Source organism: Aulostomus chinensis, chromosome 9 (genome assembly GCF_037954235.1).
Source record: "Aulostomus chinensis isolate RoL2024-O1b breed Wild chromosome 9, RoL_Achi_v1.0, whole genome shotgun sequence".
Taxonomy (NCBI): Eukaryota; Metazoa; Chordata; class Actinopteri; order Syngnathiformes; family Aulostomidae; genus Aulostomus; species Aulostomus chinensis.
The window spans coordinates 1,107,501-1,135,000 of NC_141328.1; the positions used below are offsets into that span (position 1 = coordinate 1,107,501).

Sequence of the window (27,500 nt, forward strand, 5' to 3'; positions counted from 1 at the left end):
TATGCACATATATACACATATATATGCACATATATACACATATATATGCACATATATACACATATATATGCACATATATACACATATATATGCACATATATACACATATATATGCACATATATACATATATACACATATATATGCACATATATACATATATACATATATACACATATATATATGCACATATATACACATATATATGCACATATATACATATATACACATATATATGCACATATATACATATATACACATATATATGCACATATATACATATATACACATATATATGCACATATATACATATATACACATATATATGCACATAAATACATATATACACATATATATGCACATATATACACATATATACACATATATATGCACATATATACACATATATACGCACATATATACACATATATACGCATATATATGCACATATATACACATATATACGCATATATATGCACATATATACACATATATATGCACATATATACACATATATACACATATATATGCACATATATACACATATACACATATATATGCACATATACACATATATATGCACATATACACATATATATGCACATATACACATATATACACATATGTCCATATATACACATATATATGCACATATACACATATATATGCACATATACACATATATATGCACATATACACATATATATGCACATATACACATATATATGCACATATATACACATATATGCACATATATACACACATATATACATATATACACACACATATATACATATATACACATATATATGCACATATATACACATACACACATATATATGCACATATATACACATACATATGCACATACATATGCACATATACACATATATACATACATATACAGATATACACATATATACATACATATACAGATATACACATATATACATACATATACAGATATACACATATATACATACACACTGCTCAAAACAATAAAGGGACCACTTCACCAACACAATGTAACTCCAAGTCAGGCTCACTTCTGTGAAATCCAACTGTCCACCTCGGAAGCAACACTGACAATCAGCTCCACCTGCTGTTGTTCAAATGGAACAGACAACAGGTGGAAATTACAGGCAGGTAGCAAGACCCCCCAGTAAAGACGTGGTTCTGCAGGTTGTGACCACAGTCCACTTCTCCGTTCCTGTGCTTTCTGGCTGATGTTCTGATCCCTTCTGAATGCTGGCGGTGCTTTCACTCTGGTGGTAGCATGAGACGGAGTCTACAACCCACACAAGGGGCTCAGGTAGTGCAGCTCAACCAGGACGGCCCATCAATGCTGGCTGTGGCCAGAAGGTTTGCTGTGTCTGTCAGCGTAGCGTCCAGAGCATGGAGGCGCTACCAGGAGACAGGCCAGTACATCAGGAGACGGGGAGGAGGCCGTAGGAGGGAGACAACCCAGCAGCAGAACTGCTACCTCCGCCTTTGTGCAAGGAGGAACCGGAGGAGCACTGCCAGGGCCCTGCACAGTGACCTCCAGCAGGCCACAAACGTGCACGTGTCTGCTCAAACGGTCAGAAACAGACTCCATGAGGGTGGTGGGAGGGCCCAACGTCCACAGGTGGGGGTTGTGCTTACAGCCCAACACTGTGCAGGACATTTGGCATTTGCCAGAGAACACCAAGATTGGCAAATTCCCCGCTGGCACCCTGTGCTCTTCACAGACGACAGCAGGTTCACGCTGAGCACATGTGACAGACGTGACTGAGTCTGGAGACGCCGTGGAGAACGTTCTGCTGCCTGCAACATCCTCCAGCATGACCGGTGTGGCAGTGGGTCAGTCATGGTGGGGGCTGGCATTTCTTCGGGGGCCCACAGCCCTCCATGTGCTCTCCAGAGGCAGCCTGACTGCTGTTAGGTACTGAGATGAGATCCTCAGACCCACTGTGAGACCACATGCTGGTGCAGTTGGCCCAGGTTCCTCCTAATGCAAGACAATGCTGGACCTCATCTGGCTGGAGGGCGTCAGCAGTTCCGCTGTCCCCCAGACCTGAATCCCATTGAGCACATCTGGGCCATCGTCACTCATCGCCACTCCATCCACTAACGCCACGTTGCACCACAGACTGTCCAGGAGTTGGCGGGTGCTTCAGTCCAGGTCTGGGAGGAGATCCCTCAGGAGACCATCCGCCACCTCATCAGGAGCAGCCCAGCGTTGTAGGGAGGTCATACAGGTGCCTGGAGGCCTCACACCACTGAGCCTCATTCTGACTTGTTTTCAGGGCGTTACAGCCAAGCTGGATCAGCCTGCAGTGTTTTCACTTTAATTTTGAGTGTGACTCCAAATCCAGACCTCCATGGGTGAATAAGTTTGATCTCATTGACGATTTTGTTGTAAAGAACCAAGTAGTTAATAAGAACATTTCATTCATTCAGATCGAGCAGGTGTTATTTTACTGTTCCCTTATTTTTTGAGCAGTGTGTGTACATATACACGTTTGTATAAACATACACATGTATATAAATACACACGTGTGAGTACATTTAATGTGACGTGGGCAGACGTCACTACAGTGACTGAAGGCAGTTGTAAAGTGGACTTCCTTGTGTCCTCCAGCTGACAAACATTCGAAGTCACCGTTATATTTGTGATACAGAGCCGGTAAAGTGCTACGTCACCTTGTGACAGGTCGCCGTCAGTCCAGGTACGTTCACGGTCAGTTCCGGGACTGACTACGGGTGCAGCTGCCGACCGTTATGTCACCTCGTTCTCTGGTTGAAACTCTTATAAAACCGGACCGAAGTCGCCATTAAAACCAGTGGAGACGAACTTTAGCAGGCGTTAGCATCAAACTCTGACGGCGCTAGCAGGCAGCTAGCAGCACCTCGCCCCGACCTTCACCCCGCTCCTTAAGAGCAACGCTAAAGTTTTTACCGACCAGTAGTCCCGGTACCAGGACCGGAGTCTGTAACGAACCGGAGTACAAGTCGGACCCGGGTACAGCCCGGCACACCGATGCTAACGCTAGCCGAGCAGGAACTTTGATCTGAGCATGAAAGAGCTCGCGCTTCCGGGTCAATCGCCTTCACATGGGCGAAGCTCGGACCGGAGGGCGGCCCGCGGCTGCTCTCCCACACGCCAACATTCCTTCTGACCCCCCCGGCCTGATGTCTTAGGTTACCGTCGCTGCTCCGAGACGGAAAGTTGTCTGTTTACCTGCGAGGACGGGCCGCGTCCAACACTGACCACGTCCTCCCTCTCCTGCGCTCGCACCCTCGACTCACGGAAGATTATCCACCCCCAAGACACAGGGACAGTTTTAGGTCCAGATAGTCGTAGTAGTGTAGTGGAACAGTTCCTCCAGGCAGTCAGCAACCCGTGAAGTGAAACTTTATTTAAAAACAGCCTGTTGACAGTCTCTTTATTTACATGATCACATCAAACACAAGTCAGAGTGAAAAAAAAGTACAAATGAGTCCAAAAAGATACAAAATGTTTAAAAAAGGACACATACACCAACTTTACAAGGTGCACCTGAATGCATCATGGCGGAGAAAGCTGTAATGTCACACGGACAGATTGTCCTGATTGGTCCAGCAGAACAGATTGTCCACACAGTTGGACAACATCTGGTCCGCCACCTGAAGGGGAACGCTGGAAGTTAAATCCAAGATCAAATACTTTGTGGTATTTGTACTGTTGAGTGTTTGTATTCTTACTGCATTGCAGCAGGGTGTTGAACAGTCACTGATGATATTTACATGTTCCTCTTTCATCTGTTCTCTTTGGTGTGAGACCAGATTTAGAGGAGGTGCATGCTGGGACATGTGGACTCCGCTCCAGCAGCACTGCAGTCACATGACACCTCCTGAAGGTCAACAGGGTCAAACACTGATGGAAAGTTCTGGAGTTCTCAACAGGAATAAATATTCAAGTGTCCTGATGGCACCATGGCCTTCTATTGACTGTTGTTTTGACTTTATAAACCATGTGACCTCGCACCTTTGATGTTTGAAGGTGGGCGGGGTTAACAGGTGATCTGCCTGCATCTCAGTTCAGTTTTCTGTTGAGTCCTGAGTTCAGTGTTTTGTAGACAACATGAGGGGATTTACCTTTGTTTTCAAGACAAATACAACGTTTCTCGTTGTTTTATTCCTCAGTTTTACATCGTTGTGATGTGGACGTCTCTGTTTGGGAACAAGAAGACATTGACGGATCATTGATTAATGGTCAATCGATGTGAACTGGAGTGTGTCATGTGACCGCAACGTCATCACAGAGGAAGCTGGAGGACCTGATTGTAACGCAGGAACAAATAAGCATTCACAAGTCATCCATCAATCATCAATATGCTAACTTCCTGTTTCACAGGAGCTCAATTCATCAATAACCCAATCCACCATAAACGAATCCATCAAAACTTTCGCATCATAGTTTGATTGTCGCTGCAACTGATTTTTCATCCTGAAAGTTTCCACCAGTCAGAGTCAGACAGGGGTTCCTGTCCCGCGGGAACCAGGGGTCCCAATGCCCAGCAACTCCACTAATCTGTGAGAACGTGACCCCGATGAGATGTGACGGTCCGTCAGACCTTCCTGACACGTTCCAACACTGGAGAGGAACGAGGAAGGAGGACGCGTCCTCGCTCCAGCGGCTCCCGTGTGACGTCATATGTGCCTCCAGGTGTTTCTCAGTGTCAAGGAGGGATCCTCAAATACGTGAAGGGCCAGTGTCCCAGTTCCCTCACAGCCTCCTGGCAGGCGCGGACCACCGGAGCAGCCAGCAGCCTGCTGTAGGAGTTTCATCAGCAAATGGTGGCCTACATCTCATTTAAACTTGATATAATTTAAGTTGTTAAATATATTTTTTGGGATCCTAACAACTGACTAAAGAACGCTGACGTGGCCTGGAGAGGGAGAACCTGAACGCACCATTAAAACCGGCTCCTGGTGATCTATGCACTGAATTTGAGCTCAGCGTGGAAACACTCACTGAAACAAAACAACTCCTCAGGGTGTAGCGGTGAGAGGAAGTGCACCGTTGATGTGTATCGAAAGCTATGTAGCAGCTAACGTTAGCAGCTAACGTTAGCAGCTAACTGATTCTATGAGTTTTCCACCACTCTTATTTTCTAAAAAGTGGAGCTCTATTGCCTCGATCCCACATACGGAAGTCTGACTGTCGTTTTGTGCCCCCCAGAAGGCAACAGAAACGTAGGCCAGGACACTGGTCTGCTAACAGGGATAGCGTTAGCCTGTTAGCTCACTCATAGCTATTTAGCTTGTTTTTACTAGCTCACTTGTCTGGTCAAACGTGGCAACAATCATTTAATTTTTTTCAATACATTCAACGTAAATATTGGAGTGAAAATAGGGAACCGATATGCGTGAACGGCTCCTGGCGGCCCCTCGCTACCTTGACACTGAGAAACACCTGGTCAGCATCACCAGTTTCACCAGAAGCCTCCAAGAAGCTCCAGTCCAAACCTGCTGGTTCTGCTCACTCACCTGAAGGGGTGACTGGATCAATGTCTCATCTAATCTGATCAGTGTAAAAACTGCTGGTCTGAGCTGGTGATGTCAGCTGGTGATGTCAGCACGTGAAATGCTGTCTGTCAGTGCAACGTCATCAAAAGTTTCCTGATTGTCTGAGCAGTTTGATTCAAGATGAAGAGTATTAAAGACAAATGGTAGAAAAAACTGTCCACAGCTGCTTCAGCCCTGCAGAAACCCTTCAGTCACTCTGTGACCATGGCAACAGCCATGATGTCACCACCACGTGTTGTTGGCCAAGAAGAGCGTCACATTTTTAAAATGTGGAAACTGATTTTCAACTAAATCCACTTAAGATACAGCAGGTGGACATCTAACACGTTCCACCTGTGTCAGACTGTTAGCCGTGAGTTTGTCAACCTGAAGTACATCAGCTGGTGTCCCAATGACTGATGATGGCGTCCACAGATCATGTGACTTAAACGTCACTGAAGAGACCACAACATCAGATGTGCGTGAAGACGTCTTCACGTTAACACGACAGAAACATAAATGTCACATTTCATCACGTTGTCCATCATCCCACGATTAATGACCTCATCGCCTTGTCATCCTCTTCTTCAACGCTTTAATTAGCGCCGCCTGCTGTTTATCACATAATATTCAGTCGTTGGTGCAAAAACAAGTTTCTACCGAGGCCTTTGTGGAAAGTTTGAGCTACGTAGGATCAAAACGTCAGTCTCCTCAAGTTCTATTCACCTTGACATGTCGCGCACTTTCAACAGTTTATTTCTTCCCTTGGAGTCACAACTGGTCGCTGACCCCGACTGCGTGCTGGCAAAAGCCGTAGCTTTAAACCAACTCTTAGCCTGTTCCTGACTGACAGCATTTAGCGTTAGCTGCGGCTAGCTGCGTTTGTCCGAACCGAATCTGAGAGGAAAGCTTGGATAGACGATTGACTGAGTCTCACAGGTTTACTCAGGGTTTACCTGCAGTTGTGTCAGCTGCATTTAACAATAGCCTACGCTAGCACTGGTTAGCACGCCAGTTTGTTTCATGTGGTGTCGCTTGTAACACTGCTGTTCAATACTCCAGTGACTGACACACTCTACCTGCACACGGGGTATCGTCACTGGGATCGAAGGGGGTCAGGTGTCACAGCAAAGGCCTCCTTTGCTGAGTGGAGCCTCAGTGACTCAGACCCAGTTGGAGGACAACGAAACGCTCGATAACTGATGAGATTAGACGTCAACGTCGGCTGCAAATAAAAATCAGCATTTTACAGATTATTGCTGTTTTTTCATTTCTGAGGAACTTTGTAAAAGTGTTTGGCTGGTGGGTGGGGCTAAATACAGAGGGGAGGGGCTTATCGTTGTCTCTTTGGGAGTCATTAAACAACATCAAAACATCAGAATCATTAAATAACTTTCCATCCCTGAATTAGCAGCTCCTTGCAGCGTCCTAAATACTCAGGAGCGACTGACAGACCGACACGCTCCACAACCAGCTCAGGAGGCGGCCTCAAACTGGATAGTGATGTCATCGTCCTCTGTGTGACATCAGACGGTGGAGGGCCCCTTCCATTGCTAGTGACAGCTTGAGCTTCTCCTTTAGATGAAAACCCACCCATCCATACAACATCCATCCATCCAGGTACAGGAGTGTTTGACTGGCCCCAGGGAGCCAGCCTGGGATTGGTCAGTGCATCAGCGCCGTGATTGGCTGGTGAGTCAGACCAGGGTTCCAGGTGATGGCTGATCCATCGGTGGTTCTCTAAGAGGAACTTCCTGTTTGTGAGGGGGAAAGGCGTCATGGTAGAGCGAGCTGTCCACAGGCCTGTGAGAGAGAGAGAGAGAGAGAGAGAGCAGGTCAGGTACAGGACCATGGTGCTCTGTGATCCTCACCTGTGCTGGTCACCTGACTCCTACCTGCCGTGCAGCGGGTGACCGTGGAAAGTGGCTGAATGCGGCAGCGCCATCGGTTTGTGATGCGACGTACTGTGATGACTGGTCTCGGTGTGATAGGTCGGCTGCTGAATGATGCCGTGAGTTGTCCGTCTGCGCTGCAGAGCCCCTCCAGCCTGACCTTTGACCTCTGAATTCACCTTTACATTGGTCTGATTTGTGTTGGAGGAGCCTATGGTGTTCCTCAGGTACCAGTCCCTCAGACCTGTCAATCACACAACAGATGCTCGGTCACAATGCCAAAGGGCCGCAGTAACCTGCAGGTGTACTCCTGCTTTTAGAGTCAAACCCAGTTCTTGTACTACATTGTACTACTCTGCATTTGCTGCCCACTTATTGACTCTCTGTTGTACTTGGATTGTGTCGTGCTCAGGGACCACAGAGGGCCGTTCGCTAGCTCGTGCTTCAGTTGGAGAACATCGAACCGATGTTAACAGATAACATGTCTACAAAAGCGTGACAACAATTAAAGCGTGATGTCATACGGGTGGAGCTCCCAGCAGCTGATACCGTCGACACGCTAAAGTTAGCACAGGAGCCGATATATCATTTATGCTGCAAGTCAGTTCATCGCAGTTTTTGTCTCTGTCATCGTTGTTTTTAACACCAGTGGTTGACGCCGGCGTGTCGAGGTTTTCACCGCTGTTGTGCAGCTCTGGATTTGTCTCATTGAAGTGACTCACTATCACCTCCAGAGAAAGGCAGCAGGAGAAGGAGACGAGAGGGACCGGCGCCAGCTATTCTGGCCACACCCACCATCCCTTTAGCTTCCGATGTAAAAGCTACACGTGATCATTATCAGGTTAAACATGTTCACGTTTGTCAGCTGCTCTCTGCAACATGGATATAACAGGAAGTGTTTACCCTCCAAGGCGAGGGCCTTGTGGAGGCTCCTGGTAGCCTCCTCCAGGTGTGCGTCCTGAGTGGGCGGCAACTGTGGGGGTCGGGGCGGGAGCAGATGGGGGTGAGGGTCAGGCTGGATGGTGGACACAGGAGGATTGTGGGTATCAACTTGGCTCTGCTGCACCGGCAAGAAGGGGCCACAAGACTTGGTCCGGGTCACTTTGACTCGCCGCTGGTCACCCAGGTGGCTGTGATAGGTAGGCGGGGCTCCTGGGGGCTGCTGGGGGGAGTAGCCATTGTAGAGCAGGGGGAAATGTGATGTGATTGGCTGTCTCCCAGGCTGGGATTGCTGTCGCTGCAGCTGCTGCTGTTTCCCCCAGACGTAGTCCAGCAGGACGTCGCTGTAGCCCCCTCCTCCTCTTCCTTTCACCGCCCCTCCTCCACTCCCCCCACCCCCACTTTGTCCAGTATTTGTCCTCATCCTCTCGTCTGTCAGTGTCTCAGAGCTTCTATGGGCTCCTGCAGAAATAGTCCCTGTTGCCCCCAGCACACCATTCACCCACAATCCCCCCTGCTGTCCTGTAACGGCCCCCTCCTCCTCTGGGGGGGTGATGCGGTCCAGGAGGCCGTCGGAGCTGTTACTGCGACGGGCTGCGGTTACTCTGGCACGGGCCTCCCCTGCTGCTCCAGGATCAGACGGGCCAGAGGAGGACGAGCTGTCCAGGGAGCGAGGCGGGGGAGGCTGCAGGAGAAGGGGGGGAGGCTGGGAGGGAGGCAAGGGGAGGGGCCTGTGGGTCTGAAGAGTCTCTGAATGCTCAGTCCTGAAAGAAATGTGGATTAGCCTAGCTTAGCATGAATGTACCTGTCATCTCTAGATTAGCATAGCATAGAATTGCATGATTACACCTGCTGTTTCTGGTTTAGCCCAGCTCAGAATAACTATACCTGTTGTGCACTGAACTCTTCCTGGTTTTGTTCTGACAGAAAACCTCAGCTGGAGAACCAGCCGGAACCAGCGGGGGGCGACACTGAGACGCAGCGTCGTCTGAGGGACAGAAAGAACATCTGAGTTTAGAACCGCATCATCCAAAGTGGAACCACATACCATGTTGTTCACTCTCAGTTTCAAACAAGTCTTTCAAGGAGGGGAAGCTCAGTTTTCCAGCCTACATCATGACGGACAGAACAGTCGCCAAACACGACGCAAGTCGTTTTTAACAGAGACAAAGTCGCTGGGGATCAGTAAAGTCTGATTCGCTCACTTAGCTGTCAATCAAAAAAGGATTCTGCCTCAGACAGCTCATCCAATCATCATGCAGAAGTCGAGCGTCCAGGCCAGCCCACTGCCCCACAGACCCCCAGAGACGCTGAGCGACCGATGGGCGGGACAAAGCCCAGCATTTATCCAATGAGCGTCTGGTTTCTCTGCAGTGGAACAACCCGCTCCACGCTTCCCCACTGAAGTCAGTCCAAGCTGAGCGTCCGACTGCGTGAAGCGCTGCGGCGCTGTGGCGCTGTGGCGCTGCGGCGCTGCGGGGATGAAAGAGAAGGAAGCTGCGCCGGCCACCCGTGATGAGGAGCTGAGTCACACAGGTGTCACCACTGGAGGGGAAGCTGAGCTCCCAATCACCACTGGTTTCAAACTGTAATGTCTCAATGTTTTGCAGTGACTTTTGAATTTGGGGGCACTTCTGTGATGTCACTGTGATGTCACTGTGATGTCACAACAGGACATTTTCCGAGTGACAAATGATGCAACACACAATGACAACTGTGTGAAGTTGGAGTTCCTTTGAACTGAAGAAGCAGAAATTTTAAGTGTGTCCTCAGCCAGAATGAGGGTGTGTGTGGATGTGCGTGTGCGTATATGTGTGTGTATGTGCATGTATGTGTGTGTTTTTGTGTGTATGTGTGTGTATGTGCGTGTGTGTGTGTATATGTGTGTGTATGTGCGTGTGTGTATGTGCGTGTGTGTGCGTATGTGTGTGTATGTGCGTGTGTATGCGTGTGTATGTGTGTGTGTATGTGCGTGTGTGTGCGTGTGTGTGTATGTGTGTGTGTATGTGTGTGGATGTGCGTGTGCGTATAGGTGTGTGTATGTGCGTGTGTGTGTATGTGTGTGTGTATATGTGTGTGTATGTGCGTGTGCGTATATGTGTGTGTATGTGCGTGTGTGTGTATGTGTGTGTGCGTATATGTGTGTGTATGTGTGTGTATGTGTGTGTGTGTATATGTGTGTGTATGTGCGTGTGTGTGTATGTGCGTGTGCGTATATGTGTGTGTATGTGCATGTATGTGTGTGTATGTGTGTGTATGTGTGTGTATGTGCGTGTGTGTGTGTATATGTGTGTGTATGTGCGTGTGTGTGTATGTGCGTGTGTGTGCATATGTGTGTGTATGTGCGTGTGTATGCGTGTGTATGTGTGTGTGCGTGTGTGTGTATGTGCGTGTGTGTGCGTGTGTGTGTATGTGTGTGTGTATGTGTGTGGATGTGCGTGTATGTGTGTGGATGTGCGTGTGTATGTGCATGTGTGTGTATGTGTGTGTATGTGTATGTGTGTGTATGTGCGTGTGTGTGTATATGTGTGTGTATGTGTGTGTATGTGTGTGTATGTGCGTGTGTGTATATGTGCGTGTGTGTGTGTATATGTGTGTGTATGTGTGTGTGTATGTGCGTGTGTGTGCGTATGTGTGTGTATGTGCGTGTGTATGTGTGTGTGTGTGTGTGAATGTGCGTGTGTGTATGTGTGTGTGCGTGTGTGTGTATGTGTGTGTGTGTATGTGTGTGGATGTGCGTGTATGTGTGTGGATGTGCGTGTGAATGTGCATGTGTGTGTATGTGTGTGTCTGTGTCTGTATGTGCGTGTGTGTGCGTGTGTGTTACCATTATCCTGTCCTGTTGAATCTGATGTCGAGCTGCTCTCTGATCTCACGGTGTCGTCTGGAAACACAGAGGCAAATAAAGGCAGGAAGAGGCCTCAAACAATGGCGTCTCATGTACTGCATCTGTGTGTGTGTGTGTGTGTGTATGCGCGTGTTACCCGTATGGCAGCCTCTGTGTACAGTCCTCTTGCCGTGGTGTGTCTGACTGTGTGTGTTGTGTTCTCTGTCACTGTGTTTCCTCAGAGCTCCACTGAATAATGTTTTCTTGGGTTTCAAGCGCTGAGAATCTTCCTCCTGAACAACAGACACAGGAGAGGAAGGTCAACAGGAAGTGACTCCACCAGGTAACGCTGATCTTGGACATGACTGATGAGATGCTTGGGTTGAGAGGTGAGCTTCATCAGTTCGCCTGAGAGATTTCAATGAATCAAATTCAGCTTTTCTCTGGGATTGTTTCTGGCATCTGAGCCGTGTTCCCCTGCAGCAGAGACACGTTGTCCCTCCTCCTCGTTGTGGTTGTGCTGTTTCCATGCACACAGAACGTTCGACTGAAGTGAACAAGAACAGTACGGATACTTGATGGCAGGTGAAAGTAGCTTTGGGCTGTTCTGTCAAAGTCGATGTCTGTATTTCCCAGCAGCACAAGAACGCGGCGTGATGAGTAACTAACGTCAGCTCACCTCTGCTCTGCACTTCCTGTTTGCCTGGTGGGACCTCCCACTTCTGCGTCGAACACAGGGAGGTTTCTCACCCGCCTCCAGGGGGAAGTCCCTGGGCACCGCACCTGTCAGCTCCTGACCAATGAGAGTACAGCATTCACCATTAAGTTCTTCACATCCAGTGTGACTGACACAAACCAAGCGGGCCGCTCCACCCGACCCCCTCTTTGGCTAAAATATAAATCCATGATTTAGCAGGTCAGTTGCCACGACAACAAGCTAAAAACTTTTAAAATGCTGCTTTTGTGAATGGAGTTCTGATCTGTTCGAGGACAGGACAGTTGAAGCAGCACCACTCATTCCTCTGCCCTGGGATGAAAACATGAAAGTGTCTCACAGGTTTTTTCTCCTTATCAGCTTTTAATCACCCGGCGCAACAAATTTGTTGTTGTCAACAGTTATCAACCGCTCACGCGAATGTGATGTCATAGATGACCCAGGTTCACTAAAGCATCTATGGTGCATTTCAAAAGAGACAAGTAATAAATACGAGACAGCAGCTCCTGATACATGAACTCTAACTGTCCGGCTTCAACAACTTCAGGGGTCAAAGTTCAGCAGGCCTGTGAACCAATCATGTGTCTTCCCTGGACAATGACATAACTCACAGCCTCCTGCAGACAGATGCGTCGAAACTCAGCCAATCGCATGCTTAGTAGTGCCTGCAGGTTCCGCCTCCTCTCCTGCAGCTCCACTATTCGTTCCTTCTGCTTCCTGTCCGGACAGGTGAGAGGGTCTGCAACACACACACACACACACACACACACACACACACACACACACACACACACACACAGAGTCACACCCCTGTGGCCTCAACAGGCTATCAAGCCAACATTTTCATTTCTCACCAGGTGCTGAGATGAGTTGACCTTTGACCTCCATGGCTTGTATGTCCCATGTGACACCGCCTCCTCCGTCCTCACTGCTTGACTCCTGTCCTCCACCCCACACACACTCCCTCACCTGCACAACACAACAGTGTTGGCTGTTAATCTGCATTCCCCTTTAGCCTCTGCTAGCTAGCTTTGACCAGAAGGTGTGATGTCAGCTGTAAACGAAGGATTTCATTGGTCAGATTCCTGCAGGGTGAACTCAAAGATTTTGTTCTGCAGCAACATGTCACATTCACAAGAATCCATGAAACCTGTAACATTTCTGTGTCTCCGGCTCCAGCGAAGGAACTTGGTATTTCCACCTTGACCTCGATATGAAACTTGACCTTTGACCTTCTCATTATTCTCACCTTGTAACTGGATCCATGAGAGCTGCAGAAGTTCAGTCCTGCAGCCATTCAACAGCCAGCTTCCCTGGCTGCTCCACCGGCTGGCTGGTAGGGTTGTGTTAGCGGTGCAGGTCCCAGTGTGGCGCGTCGAAGGAGTTCAGCAGTCTTCAGGGTGAGTGACCTAAAAAACAGAAGAAGAGCCAATCGGAAGTCGGGCCGCATCCTCATCAGACGCTTAATCAAATGGCTTCAATATGGTGAGTGTCATGTGACCAGAGACAAGCGGGTCAACTCCGCCAGACTGTGAAACAACAAACCAGCGGAGGGCTTCTACGGACACAAGATCCAGACAGGAAGTGGAGGAGAGTTCCTCTTTCATCCTTTGATTTAGATGCTGATCAGCTGATGTTCAACATTCCAGCAGAGGTTAGGATGAGATGATCCGAGTGTCTAAGATTGTGTGTGTGTGTGTGTGTGTGTGTGTGAGACATATGACGTAATTCAAGTTTTTTTCTATTAATGTTCCAAATCAACAAGCCTGACCTTTGACCTCTCTAAAATCTCGAGACACAGGAGAACAACATGTCCTGCAGCTTGAAGGGGACAACAGACAGAGTGTCCCTGGGAACAGGAAGTAGAGCTGAACAGGAAACAGGAAGAGGAAATGAGTGATGAAATGAAAGGAAGTGAGAGTTAAAGGCGCGAGCGCAGGATTTTACACAAAAGAAGAAGAGTGATGAAGCTGAAGCACAAACATCTTCATCCTGCAGGACGTCCCTGAGCTGTCCAAGAAAGTGCCAACAAGAAATCTATCTGAATATCTGGCGAAGCCCGAACAGTCGCGTGATTGGCTGGTCGCTGATTCACTTCCAAATAGAAAACAGCACTTGTTACATCACAGTCTCTGGCCGTCTGAGCTAAGAAGGTCACACTGGGCCGGCCCAGCAGCGCCATGATTGTTCACGCGCAAGTGCCGAGTGTCCGACAGAACACGAGTGGCTTCAAAGACTTCAGACAACATCGAGATCACAACTCAGATTCACGTTGATCACCTGATGTTGATGAGGAACCAACAAATGTAAACAACAACAAGTGTGTCACGGGGGGGGGGGGGTCTGAAAAATGAAGAGGACCGCCAGCTGCAGACAACAGGTCTGAACACGAGGCACCAGGACACAGGAATGTGTGTGTGTGTGTGTGGCAGGGATAAACATCAGAAGACTCTCAGACCTTCAACCAGAGATTCTTCTTGTTGGTTCTGGTTCATCTGCTGACGGCAGTTCTAATATGACTGTTGAATCTCTGAGAGCCACGGCGCGTCGTTGGTTTTTAACGAGTGACTGCGGTCCACGTGCGTCTGTGGTTATGTGGCGTAGGACTGAGCGACGACAGACTGCACAAGACAATTTCTTATTCCACTGCAGGCACTTTCAGAACTGCATCCCTCATCCGCTCTGTTTTCCTTCTCTACTGACTTCAGAGGGAAATATCCGACTCTTTGGGTACTAATCTCGCTAACGGCACCTGTTGGTGTTGAGCAGGTCACTTCACTGCATGGTGGGAGCCAAGAGAGTCAATCGAACCAGGCGTGTTGCCGCCTGCTGCTGACGAGCGAGCTGAACCTCAGCGGAGCCACGACGCCCCTGCTGACTCACTAATATTCCACCATCAGTCTGGTCCTTGACCGTCCTTCTGAAATGACAGTTTTCCTCGAAACTGTTTCCATGGCTGAGGTCAGTAAACATTCTGTTCGTGACGAAGCTCACATGCAGGCCAGCGAGGCCGCGGCGCCGAGCACACAGGCGTCATGACTCATTCCACCATTTTCTTCCCTTGTTATGACTCATCTCATCTTCAAGAAGACTGGAATGGATCCAGATCATTGGGACTTTTGGAGCTTGTTAGCCATTTACATGTTAGCGCTAAGCTAACAATGTTGACACTGTATGCTGGTTACACGTCCAAAGGACGTTCCACAGACCACATGACGTCCACACAGCCTCAGCGGAAGAGGCTAAATTCTGACAAATTTAATTGAAATACAATAAACCTTAGCTAATCACACACACGCACACACACACACACACACACACACACACACACACACACACACACACACACACACAGGGTCTGAGATGAAAGGCTGCAGCTGCGGACAAAGACATGCAAATACAAGATTTAAATATTCAACACAACAGCACAGTGTGTGTGTGTGTGTGTGTGTGTGTGTGTGTGTTTGTGTGTGTGTGTGTGTGTGTCCTCTCTTTACCCTCACAGCAGTGGAGAGACACACAGAACTAATTTCACACACACACACACACACACACAAACACACACACACACACACACACACTGTATGGTCAAGCTGTTCCTGTGATGTCATCACGCTGAGCATCCAATAGGAAGGTTTTGATCCACAAATGGAATCAGATCCATCAGGAACAGCTCCAGCTGACCTTTGACCTGAAGGTGTCAAACAGTCTTGTCATGTCTTGTATTGAAGCTGCTGCGAAACTTGAACACTCCATCTCCACGGCAACGCCTCATTTCAAAATCACTGCGTTCATGAGAAAACTGAGGTCATCACATGAGAGTTTACAAGTGTTTCAGCAGCGGCGCCATCGTCAGCGACACGGGACGTCTTTCTAATTTCTGACAGGAAAACTGCTTTACTGCAACATCTGGAGGACAGATGACTTTATGGTCACAACATCATCAGATGACATCATCAACAACAAGCCAGGTGAATGACCAGAGAGCTGTTCACTCCGATACAAGGACGAAAGGCATGTGGGAATATTATGGGAAGACAGAGGGTCATTACAGGAAGTTTGTCGGCAGATTACAGGAGAACAGGCCGAAAATATTCTCAGGATATTGTGGGAAATGACAGGAAGGCAGGTGGATAATTGTAGGAGGAGAATCCGATCGTTCACAGGAGCCTAGGAATAGTATCCAAAAACCACGGGATTATCATTCAAAGATTGTCAACAGATTAACGGAAAACTGTGGGAGCATTAAAGGAAGGCAGTTGGGAAAGAGAGAGAAACTTTCACTAGACTGCAGGAGAACAGCAGGATTGTTTTGTGAAGCCTGCCAATAGATCGGAAAAGAAGGTGGGAATGTTCCAAGAAGATTGTCCCAGGAACATCAACAGGTCGCCGGGAGATGAGAGCGACTACGTACAACAGGAAACATCAAGCAAACTGATTCAAGACTCCGTAAAACTAAAACACCCTGAAACCAGAGGCCAGTAAATACCTGATCCAGGTCAGGGATCCCGTCTCCAGCTGATCCAGCAGCTTCAGCCTCCAGACAGAACAGCCAGAGTCCTCTGAAGATCCTGCAGCGAACTCACTCGCCTGCTCTGAGTCTCTGACGAAGGCACGCACACTCACACACACTCACACACACACACACACACACACACACACATGCTTTCTCTGTCTGATCTCTGTTGAGTCTCAATTGTCCAGCCGCCTGCACTCACTCACACAACTTCCTCTGCTATCTTTCAAAATAAAACTAAGGACTCTTCACATGAGCCTGAACTCCAAGCCATCTCCTCACTACAGTTCTGCCCCAGCATGGCGGCACAGGACAGCACGAGAAGGCCCTCCTGAACCCAAATGTAGGCAAAAAAGAGATACAAATATGAACCAAACCAACAGAACTGAAGCTTGTCGGCACTGAAACAGGAGTGACTGTTGACAGCAGGAAAGATTCTATTGAAAATACTTCAGGAAGTAAGAAAGTCTCATGTCTGGTCTCTTTAGCATCAAAGCTGTTTAATCTCTCCTGAGCATGCATGCATGCTTTTACTTTGAAAGAGCCAAGGAGCTGCAGCAGCTTGATGAAGCACCACCATGGAAGAACAGCTGATGTGCTTGATAAGAAGAGACAAGAAGGACTTTATTTTGGTAACAAGAGCTCAGGAGCTTCCTGGACCCCCAAACACACACACACACACACACACACACACACACACACACACACACACACACACACATTAGCAGGACAAAGACACACATGCACTCATTAATCATTCACATTCAAACACTTCTGCCTTCACATGCATGGGCTCATGAGGGTGGGGGGTGGGGTGTTGGGGAACCCAGCAGGGTTTGGAGGGTCATGTGACTCTTGTATGAATTGATGAGAACAATATTCTAGAGAACTTTGTCCCGTAGGAAGGTTTGTGTTCAAGTGGTTGACAGGGACCATGTAAGCGCTTACACAGCATTCGTCTGTCGTCCAATCAGGTGATTTTCTTCATAATTTCCTGGTTCTTTTCGTGTGTGTGTGTGTGTGTGGGGGGGGGGGGGGTGGTGGTACTGTAATCTCTAATCTGTAGTCTTCACTTGTTCTTCTTAGTTTTGACTTCAGAGCTGCAGATTTACAAGATTATTATTTCATATTCTATTTTGACAACAGCGTCATCTTGCTGGAGTGTCTTTCAACGCCATGTCAATAAAGCAAATTGAAAGGGAAAAATGAGAGAGCTTAAAGGATGAAAGCAGATTTAAGCCTGAGGTTAGATGGGGGTCAGCGCTGAACATTACATCTGATCACACACTCAGGACACGCTATACCAGTGAGGGCGTCACACACTCTTGCCCTCGCCGTTGTGTTCAAACACTGCTGCTTCCTAACATGATCACATGACTCACACTGCCAGTTTATCCTGCCAGCCTGTTGGCATCTCCTCCTCTTCCTCTTAGCTCTCTGACTTCCTGTTGAGACTTTTTCAGCGGCGTATTGATCTCTGGTTTCTTTGGTATCGTTGACTTCTGCCTGTAAAAATAAAAATGTAACAAAACTCCATGTTTTCATGTCGTGGGTCGATTCATCTGGGAATAACATTTTACTGGCACGCCTGTTTCCCAAGTACTACACAGGCTCTGTGTAGTACTTGGGAAGAAGTCAGTCAGCAGGCTGCGATGAAAACTAGTTTACTACTCCAGCAAGTAGACAGTCTTAGACGTTAGCTGGTTCCAGAAAAACGCAGCTAGAGATGTTGGTGGTTCCTAACCTGAGACACCTGATTTAGCCGCTCGTCTTTCAACTTCACAAGTATTTTTAAGCTAGCAGCATTGTGAGTGGATGCAATTTAATGGAGAAACAATGGACAAAATTTGGGTTTTATCACTTTTATCGGTGTTCGGCTTCTTGATACTTGGTATGTTGAGTAGTTATAACAAACTTTTGGGAGAAAACAAAATGGTACAAGTGAAAACATGCAAGAAATGGGAACCCCTTGTCATGCTGGCTAGGACACAATCAGCCTCAGGGGAGGCGGCTCCTGAGTTGCCCAAGCTCCGTCTCTTTCGCTTTTGGCATGCTGCTGCTCTCGCTACCTGCTGGCTAGTTTACTTACAACAAAAGAACACATGATGAACACCCTTTTTGAGACAAACTTCAAAGAGACACTGACTGACCTTGACGGGCTGTTGTCAGCGTACATACCTGAGACTCCAAAATGATGGGGGGATGTTTACTCCTCCCTTCCTATCGGGAAATTGGAGAATACTGCCGGACAGCGGTACCAGTCCACCCGCAACCAGCCAGTGCTCTTACCGAGCCCTTCGACCCAGAAGAACTTGAAGCAGCAAGAATCAATGATGTGCTGGTAGAAAGGATACAGCACCTGGGACTTCAAGCAAAGACCTGGCTCCTAGAAATGCTGAACTCATGCATGGCACAGAAAACCATCCCATCTGTATGGAGAGGGGCCAAGTCTGTTGCAGTTCCCAAACCTGGAAGGGACCGATCATCCCGAAGAGCGACAGGCTAATTTCCCTCCTCTGCATCACCTACAAGCTCCATGAGAGACGACTCCTGCACTGCCTAATGCCAACGGACACCAATCTTCCGACAGACCCAGCAGGTGTCCTGGCCGCTCCTGTGCTGGCAGCAACTGAACCTCACCCAACATGTTGAGAATCGTTTTGAGTGCACACTCATGACCAGAGCAGCCTTCATAGACCTCACCGCTGCTCATGACACTGTCCAGCACCGCATCATGATCAGGAAACTTCTGGATGTGACTGGCGACCTCGGCTTGTGCCAAGTCATCAAATGCCTCCTCAACAACAGGCGCTTCTTCGTTCAGCTTAACGACAAGAAGAGTAAATGGAAAGCCCAAAGGACGGCCTTCCACCAGGCACCGTGCTGAGCCCTCTCCTCTTCAACATCTATACCAACGACAACCAACTTCCCCCACAATGCCGACCCTTCATCTGTGCTGATGACCTCTGCATCACCAACAAGAGAGCTTCAAGAAAACTGAATCCCTCAAAGTGCCCTCCAAGAGGTGTCAACCTACCAAGAGGAACAACCCACTGAAACCCAACCCATCAAAAACCAAGCTATGCAGTTTCCATCTGAAAACCATCATGTTAGTGATCAGAGATCCAGAACACTAGATACTAGAACCAAGCAACAAGCGACTGTGGCACGTCCTCTAAGGTGCATCAACAGAAACGAAACAAACCTCAAACCAACCTCACTGCTTGATGTGAAAACGCATCATCAAAGACCTGCAAAAGATTGTGTATCAGCAAGAGCTGCGTCTGCCGAGCAGAGGAATTCCCCTGCCAGCTCACAATCAGCTACACTCCTGATGCTCTGCCTGATAAAGATGGAGTCCTCAGGGTGGGAGGGAGACCTCGCCGCTCCTCTCTTCCCAGCTCCAGAGATCTCCCTGCAGTCAAGATTCATCGCATCACAAAGTCGGTGACCGATCGCTGCCACTAAAGGATGAACCACTGAGGTAGCGGTGTAACCATCAATGAACCAGGTCCAACGGCGACTGGACTCCAGGAATGAACTGTGCAGGAGCATCATACACTCATCAATGCGACAACTCACGACGGAAACGGAGACCAACAGAAGAACCAAGGATGGCTGATCTAACCCTCAAGCGTGTGGAACCTCCACCTCCAGTGGTACGGAGGGATTCGGTCCATTTATCACAAAACAGGGAAGAAAGGAGAAGAAGCAGTACAGGGTTGGGAGGAGGCGGGAAAGGTAGGACGGGGAGAAGCATCCTCAGGTCCACACTTGTCCTTCTCACAGTCGCCCTTAGAACATTGAAAACCTCAGTGACCCAGGGCCACCTTCTGCCTCTGGAGTCCACCAAGGCCTCACCTCCTCCAGGCAACTTCTGCAGAGGGGGACGCGCTATTGTGATGTTGGCAGGAGTGGACGTGCACCTGAATGAGTCGAGGGGTCTCGGAACTACGAGCGCCAGAGACGGACCAGTGGGGAGGATCATGGTCTGCCTAGGGAGAACGTCTACACCCGACATCAGAAGTGGACTGTCCCGGTGGTCCTGCTGTCGGAAGCTGGCTAAACCTGCTCACTCCCTGCAGCCAATAGTTCTCAGTCTCTGCTTTGCTGGTCATCGTAGGTTGCATGAAGGTTTTCCATGGTGTGTGTATGTTACATGTTCATATATCTTAATTATAATTGTGCCAAATGTAAACTGCTAACAGTTCCGTTGTTTGCTTGTGCTTGGTGGAGTGTAATCAACTCCAACAGAAGTCTTTTGTTGGGATAAAAAAAACAACCTTTTTGTTCCAGCCATTTGCAGTATTTGAAGCTTTTATTCTGAAGTGCTTCAGGTGACGTTTTGGGCTCGCTCTTCTCTCAGGCAGCAACTTGACCGCCTGCACCGAATCAAGCAGGTTTAAACAGAGTTTTCTTGACGGTGTTCGTGGTTAATTTGTTTTGGGACATTTTGGGACAAAAGCGTCTGCTAAATGAAATTGTAGAATTGTAGAATTGTAGAATTGTAGAATCTCATACGTGTTTGGGTGAATTTCAGTGTGTTTAGTTTAAGGCTGTGCTAAAATGAACTTCTCTGCTCCTCAGGTGTGTTGCCCGTGCACACGACGTGTTGAGCGTGAGTTATTTTGTGATGGTCAGTGTTTATTGTTTACACAGCATACCTACGTATGTCGCACACGTGTGTGCATGAGAGCTTGCTGGATGTCATTTATCGGTTTTTTAGCTCTTGTGGTGTTTTCTGCAGTCAAAGACGGAACAGAAAAAGAGCGAACATTCAAACGCTGCTGAAGGCTGAACATTACAAACAAAAGCTTCTAGAACCATCAGAGTTTAGCTGCACCGCCACCTGTAAATTCGAATAAATATAAATAATTCACATGGAAAATATAGAAATAAAATTAATATTCAAGAAGTGAATGTGGGTTTGACGTCCACGAGCTGAAGACACAAAACACAGAACCTTGAAAATAACCTTCGGAACACACACGCATTCAAAAAACATACACGTGTGCGCGCGCACGCACACACACAGGCGCACAAACACACATCAAAAATGAAACACCCAACTGAAGCTGCTTCCTCTGAACCTTTGAGCCAAAGACACTCTGATATACACACCTACATCTGTGTGTGTGAGTGTGTGTGTGTGTAGGATGAATGTAGGTCAGGCAGCTGATTCTCCGCATGGCAACAATGTAGAAAATCCCAACATCCCAACTCTGAAATACTCGCATTTTATTGGCTGAGAGCTCCAGCCAGGCAGCCAATAACCTTTCAACCCTGGGGCGCTGTGTGTGAGCGTGTGTGTGTGTGTGTGTGTGTGTGTGTCTCAGTGCCTATATTCCTCATGCTGTGGGGACTCATCTTCATTCTGGGGACAAACATCAAGACTTCAACATGAATCATTTCAGTCTAGACTGCTGAGGGATGAAACAGTTAAAGTTTACCACTGCTAATTTTAGCATTGTTATCGGTCAAATGTAGCTCCATGTTAGGTCAGTGTTGCATCAAAATTAGTTAGCCCATGCTAGCCCACTGTTAGCTCAGTGACAGGGAAAATGTTCGCTATGTGTTAACACAATAGCAGGACAGTCTTAGCTCAGTGTTAGCACCATATTAGGGGAAATGTTAGCTTAGTGTTTAGCAGTATTAGAACATTGTCAGTTTAATGCTAGCCCGTTGTTTTCTCGGTCTTAGCAAGATGTCAGGACAGTGCTATCATGACGCTAGCTCACTGTTATCTCTGTACAATGTAACTCCATTTTCAGCTGAATGTTAACTCAGTGATAGCTTGATAGGACAATATTAGCACAATGTTAGCGCAGTGTAAGGTCAGTGATAGGTAGATTTTAGGACCCCATTAGCTCAGTGTTAGCTTCGTGTTAAAACAATGTTAGCGCAGTGTGAGGTCAGTGATAGGTAGATTTTAGGACCCCATTAGCTCAGTGTTAGCTTCGTGTTAAAACAATGTTAGCGCAGTGTGAGGTCAGTGTAAGCATGCTATTAAGTCAATGTAAGGTCAACATAAGAGCAATGTTTGGACAATGTTAGCTCATTGTTAGTTTTCCATTAGCACGGTGTAAACTCAAAGGGTTCCGATTAGGTCAATAGCTGGGTGACTGGGTCTGAGTTCAGCAGGATGTGATCATACTCAGTGGAAAGGAAATATATAAATTTAAGTTCTAATTTGAATCAGAGAAGTGCATTCTGGGAAGGAAGCTTCAAACAGTAGGACAAGAGGGTGGTGTGAGGACACTGTCAGAGTTACCAAAGTTCTAATCTGAAGTCAGAGATGTATGAAGAAATGGATGAAGTTTTGTTTTTTTACGTAAACTCGATTGCTGACTAAAGTTTGAACTGCAGCAGTTTCTCCTCTCCCTGTTGTTACCAGGTAAGAGAGGGAAAGTTGGCCTGGTGACATCGACGTCTGATATTCACGCAGAGCATCAGTTCATGTGAGAAAATCCTCTCTGAGCCGTTAATCTGCTTAAACACAGTCACAGGACACAGATTCATTGAGACTTCCAGTCATCAGATGAATGAACGGATTAACTGGGAGATCGCGTCTCACCCTCTCACACACCAACACTTCTCCTATGCTTACGGGGTTTTTCCTTTGGTTTGCTCAACAGCTTTTTACTGTATCTGAAAGTTCTGCAAACATACAAAACCCAAAGAAAACAATTCTCTCCGACAGAAAACGCATGTCCTGAACGCATCAATTGCAGACCGACGTTCCTTTTAATTATTGACGTCTTCACATTAAATATCTCCACCTGTTGACCAGGAGAACCTTCAACACCAGGCTGGAGATGGAAGTCCAACAAACCAGCCAAAGAACCACACTAACAGAATGACACCCATAAATGAGTTCTCACTGTAGAACCTGCAGTTCCCTTGTCTCTGGGTCAGTGACTTGAAAAGCAGGTATGGTTCCCAGCAGCTGAAGATATCTGAAGATCTGATCGTCTAGAGGAGCCTACAGAGGTCCTGGAGGTCATTAAAGGTCATCAGAGGGAAACACAAGAAGCCTGAAGGTCAGTGGTGGTGACCTTGAAGTCATGTGACCCTGGTGTAGTTCCTTCCTAGGCTAATGCTAGCTTAGCACTGCTAACGTAGCATCCAGGCTTCCAGCATCATCAGAGGGTTCATTAGTGAAGATGATCTTGATGAACTGAACCTGGAAGATCATCAACTTTTGTTCACCAGAGCTGATTTACTGGTTCAATCACCACAATCACATGGAGCGATCCTATTGGCTGCTGGGGGAGGAACCAGGAGATGACCACTTCCTGTTGGTGGAGGAACCAGGAGATGACCACTTCCTTCTAGTGGGGGAACCAGGAGATGACCACTTCCTGCTGGTGGGGGAACCAGGAGATGACCACTTCCTGTTGGACTCCTAACATGACCTCCTGTAGGCGTCCTGATGGGTTTCCTGGTTGTTGAGTCTGACCGTGTCATGTCATGAACGCGCATCAACATGGAAAGTGGAGCTGTGCTGTATGAACGTCACTAACTCTGACTGTTCTGAGTAAATTTACCTTCCAAGTCTTTACCATATCTTTGATGTCTTAGATGCTCAGGTGAGCTGCTCATGCTAATACAGCAACCAGTCTTCACCTTCACCCACCTGTCAAGACAGAGCCAAGCCAACCTTGCATCGGATAGGAAGCCCTTCTGCCAGCGGCGGTCTCGCCACCTCTGAAACGATTGGTTCCTTCTCAGTCTCTCTTCTTCTTGCCAAACATTCGTCTGAGGGTCTTTTCTGTGGTCGCGCCTCGGCCGTTTGACAGACTTGTTAGACGCCATCCAGCTATCTAGCAGCTTGCTACTACGCTACTCAGTCGACTGCTTGTTCCCTGCTTTATGCATGCACACGAACGCCCCCTGCCCCCCCCCCCCATCTTGTGGAACCTGGTTCGTTGTGATTATCTGCACATCCTGTGCTCTCAGTGTTGGTTTGCCGTTTGAGCCCTGTGCTGAGGTGTCTCCAGAGACCCGACTTTGTCATCGTGGATTCAGGGGTGGGCAGCGCGTGGATGAACTGGCGACGCCTACAATTTGAGACAAATGAAATCACGCTGAAACCAACAAGGCTGAGTGCCCCTTGAGCTCACAAGCAGCAGTGAGAAAGACCAGCTGACGCTGCCCGAAGCGCCCAAACCGTCCTCGCCTCCCCTGACTTCACTTCCCATCCCGTTGACCATCGGCTGGCGTCCCTGGCGTCCTTCTCGTCCTGGGTCTAAGCTCTTTCCTGTTGAGGGTGGCATGCTGGGCTGTGACGTCCTGTCACATCAGCAGGTTTCGGCCACAAATCTACAGATACACAAACGCGTGGGAGTTCACCAGCTGTGTTTTGGTTCCTGCGCCTGTCGTCTACCTGCCGGCGGCATCAGGACGCTCCGTTGTGTCTCATCTGGACTCTTTGCTGTTCAAACATGACCTGAATCACTGAAGGTTAAATGCGGGTCAAAGGTCAGACGCGGGCCACATCTGGGCCTGATATTCTTCTGATTCCATCAAACTGGAAGCTTGTAAAGAAAAAGTTGAGCTGCTGTTTCAGACTTCCTGTCTCAGTAATCAGCTGATCGACACTCACCGCCAGTTTAGATTCCAGGGTCTGACTCTAGTTCTGGTTCTGGTTCTGCTGCAGATGCCGAGGAGCCATGGGCGCGCACACACGTGGCGCTGGGTGGGGACGCAGCGCTGTTGCTCCTCCAGCTTCAAACTAGTTTCTGAATTGTTGCCGCGGAGCCGCGGAGCGTCGCACCGACGGGTCGCTCCGGACTCCCTGAGCCCCCCGCACGGAGCCCGGAGCCCCGGACCCCGACCCACGTCCTCACAGCTGCCGCCGACGAGCGCGGCGTGCGTGGCTCTGCCGTGCGGGAGCCGTGAGGGTTGTTTATCAGTGTTGGCGCGTGAGGGGTCGCCTACCTGCAGCGCACGCGGGGTTCCAGACGCGACTCGGATCCACGGTCGGGGATCGACCATGGAGCTCACGATCCAGAACCGGTCCAAAATCCAGAACACGCATCCCGCTCCTCCAGTCAGATGGTTGTTTCCCGCCTCGCCGTGTCAATCAATCGAGCGATCGATGACGTGGCAGGCTGATTGATGACGCTGAGTGTGGTCGCGTGCAGCCGCTCGGCCGCAGACTCTCCATCATCCCGGTGATCCGGATCATCAGCGGCTGCTCCTCACTGCTCCATCAGCACCGCGAGGCGCGCACACGACACCACGCCGCGGCCACGCGCACGCCCTGCTGCACGCGGCAGGATTGTTCACGCATCGTTCTGAGGATCGATCATCAGGATCGATCATCACCTGTGAGAACTGCGGGGTTCCGCAATTTAGAGAATTTAAGTGTAAATAAAGTTTAAAAAGAGCACAAGTAGGAGGTTCTTCTTCAGCGCCTGAGATGTGACGTCAACGACATTTGACTCGACATCGGAGTTCAGTTTTACATCAAAAACAGTCAACGAATATCCAGCTGCGCACGCGCCCTCCACTCCAACGTTGAGCCTGGTTTGGCTACTTCCTCTTTCACCGGAAGTCACTTCTAATCCAACCAGGACGCGTGTCGGGTCCTGGAGGACGACGCGGACGACCAGGACGAGCTCCTGGATTTTGTTGTTAGATCGGGGGGTCAGGCTGGTCCAGTACAACCTTCCAGTTTGTCCATCTACCACAGGGGGGTCAGGCTGGTCCAGTACAACCTTCCAGTTTGTCCATCTACCACAGGGGGGTCAGGCTGGTCCAGTACAGCGCCGAGTGGCTGCAGGTTTTCATTCCAGCCCAGCGACCCCTGATTCTACTGAAACCACCAAGCTGCGCCCTCACAGCTCATTTGCTGGATCAGGGGTTGCTGGGCTGGAATGAAAACCTGCAGCCACTCGGCGCTGTACTGGACCAGCCTGACCCCCCTGTGGTAGATGGACAAACTGGAAGGTTGTACTGGACCAGCCTGACCCCCCTGTGGTAGATGGACAAACTGGAAGGTTGTACTGGACCCTCCAAGCCAGAACCAAAAGTTCTGCAGGCAGGTGGTCCAGACCGCCACTCCCTCACCAGGCTGCTGGGCCAAGGAGGGTCACCGCCAAGGTGCACGTTCAGGCTTCAACCTTCGGGTTGGACGAGATGGCGGTGGCGCAGGTTCACGCCATCAACGGCAGGAAGTCAACTCCACACCACTGTTAAAAAAGGCTCTAAAAATCTTTATTGTTGGAAAATTAACAAACAGGTTTGATTTTCAAACAGCGGAACATTCAGTCACGCCGGCGCCCGTCAGACGCCACCGTTCACTTCCTGCGACCGACAAACATCAAAAGAAGAAATAAAACAAAACAGGATTTCTTGCAAATGTTTATAAAAAAAGTAAAGCTAATTATGTTGATGCTACAGAAAGAAAATAATTTAAACCCCGCCCCTCTGTGGAAGCCCCACCCCCTGCACCCCAGGACCTCAGAGGGCGACTCCTACACTTATAGACTCAAATACACTCATTTAAACTTTATTGTGTTCATCTGATGGTGAAATGCACTCAGCACCACCCCCTCTGTCTCCATGGCAACCAGCACAAATGAAAAACAATCCAGAGTTCAGAATCAGTCAACAATATACAAATATCCCACAAGTTTCTCATGTTTGACGCCCGTGGGACAGGAAGCAATCCAGACAGGAAGTCCTGCCTCCTCCTTTGTCCCTTAATACTTGTTGTCACGGCAACCTGCTGCAGGTGGCGCTTGAGACAAGCGGAACATGTCACAGTCCTCAGCAGACGGTGAAGCCCTCCTATTGGTCAGCTCGGAACTTCTTCGGACCTGCAGGTTTACTGTGAAGAAGTACTGTGATGTCACAATGATGTCATCATGCAAACGAGGGAACACATCAGAATCACTTCTTACAAGTCTGGTGACGCTCCTGGCCTCTTCGCTGCTGCTTTGGCATCTTTAATGGTTTCTGCAGCAAACATAAGCAAACATTCCGATCGTCATGGCGACGGGATAACAGGAAGCACCGGTACCTGGTCAGTCGGACAATCATTCTCACCTTGAAGCCACCGGACCTGTGTGGCC

General features: G+C 48.5%; 3 protein-coding genes across 12 annotated transcripts in view; all 3 read right to left on the bottom strand.

Annotated features, from left to right (window-relative positions):
* abcd1 (ATP-binding cassette, sub-family D (ALD), member 1) overlaps window positions 1-3,380 on the bottom strand; it is a 20,792-nt gene extending 17,412 nt beyond the window's left edge. For 2 of the 4 annotated variants that reach the window (XM_086212943.1, XM_086212940.1), the window contains exon 1: window positions 3,222-3,380. The gene's annotated coding sequence lies outside the window, so the exon portion shown is untranslated. The other 2 variants (XM_086212942.1, XM_086212941.1) reach the window with 1 other exon arrangement.
* On the bottom strand, window positions 3,380-25,817 carry ccdc120a (coiled-coil domain containing 120a). 7 transcript variants are annotated; one of them, XM_086212945.1, is made up of 13 exons: window positions 25,360-25,817; window positions 17,802-17,925; window positions 16,393-17,073; window positions 13,153-13,312; window positions 12,758-12,872; window positions 12,515-12,642; window positions 11,868-11,981; window positions 11,346-11,481; window positions 11,189-11,245; window positions 9,250-9,349; window positions 8,326-9,125; window positions 7,426-7,666; window positions 3,380-7,333 (listed from the first exon to the last, which is right to left on the bottom strand). In XM_086212945.1, exons 4-13 carry the CDS (start codon window positions 13,198-13,200, stop codon window positions 7,228-7,230), a joined length of 1,845 nt encoding a protein of 614 aa, XP_086069071.1. In that variant the 5' UTR covers window positions 13,201-13,312; window positions 16,393-17,073; window positions 17,802-17,925; window positions 25,360-25,817; the 3' UTR covers window positions 3,380-7,227. The 7 variants fall into 7 exon arrangements, with proteins under 7 accessions (XP_086069071.1, XP_086069072.1, XP_086069070.1 ...); XM_086212946.1 differs by lacking the exon at window positions 25,360-25,817 and adding an exon at window positions 18,598-24,282; XM_086212944.1 differs by lacking the exon at window positions 25,360-25,817 and having other exon boundaries at window positions 17,802-24,282.
* A 1,025-nt stretch (window positions 25,818-26,842) lies between these two features.
* Window positions 26,843-27,500, bottom strand: part of hcfc1b (host cell factor C1b) — a 20,470-nt gene continuing 19,812 nt past the window's right edge. Inside the window, exons 29-31 of the mRNA XM_086212951.1 lie at window positions 27,475-27,500; window positions 27,330-27,384; window positions 26,843-27,256 (exon numbers count right to left, since the gene is read on the bottom strand). The exon at window positions 27,475-27,500 is cut by the window's right edge and continues 275 nt beyond it. Of these exons, the coding sequence (XP_086069077.1) occupies window positions 27,217-27,256; window positions 27,330-27,384; window positions 27,475-27,500 (121 nt within the window). The 3' untranslated portion in view covers window positions 26,843-27,216. The remainder of the gene's footprint in view (window positions 27,257-27,329; window positions 27,385-27,474) is intronic.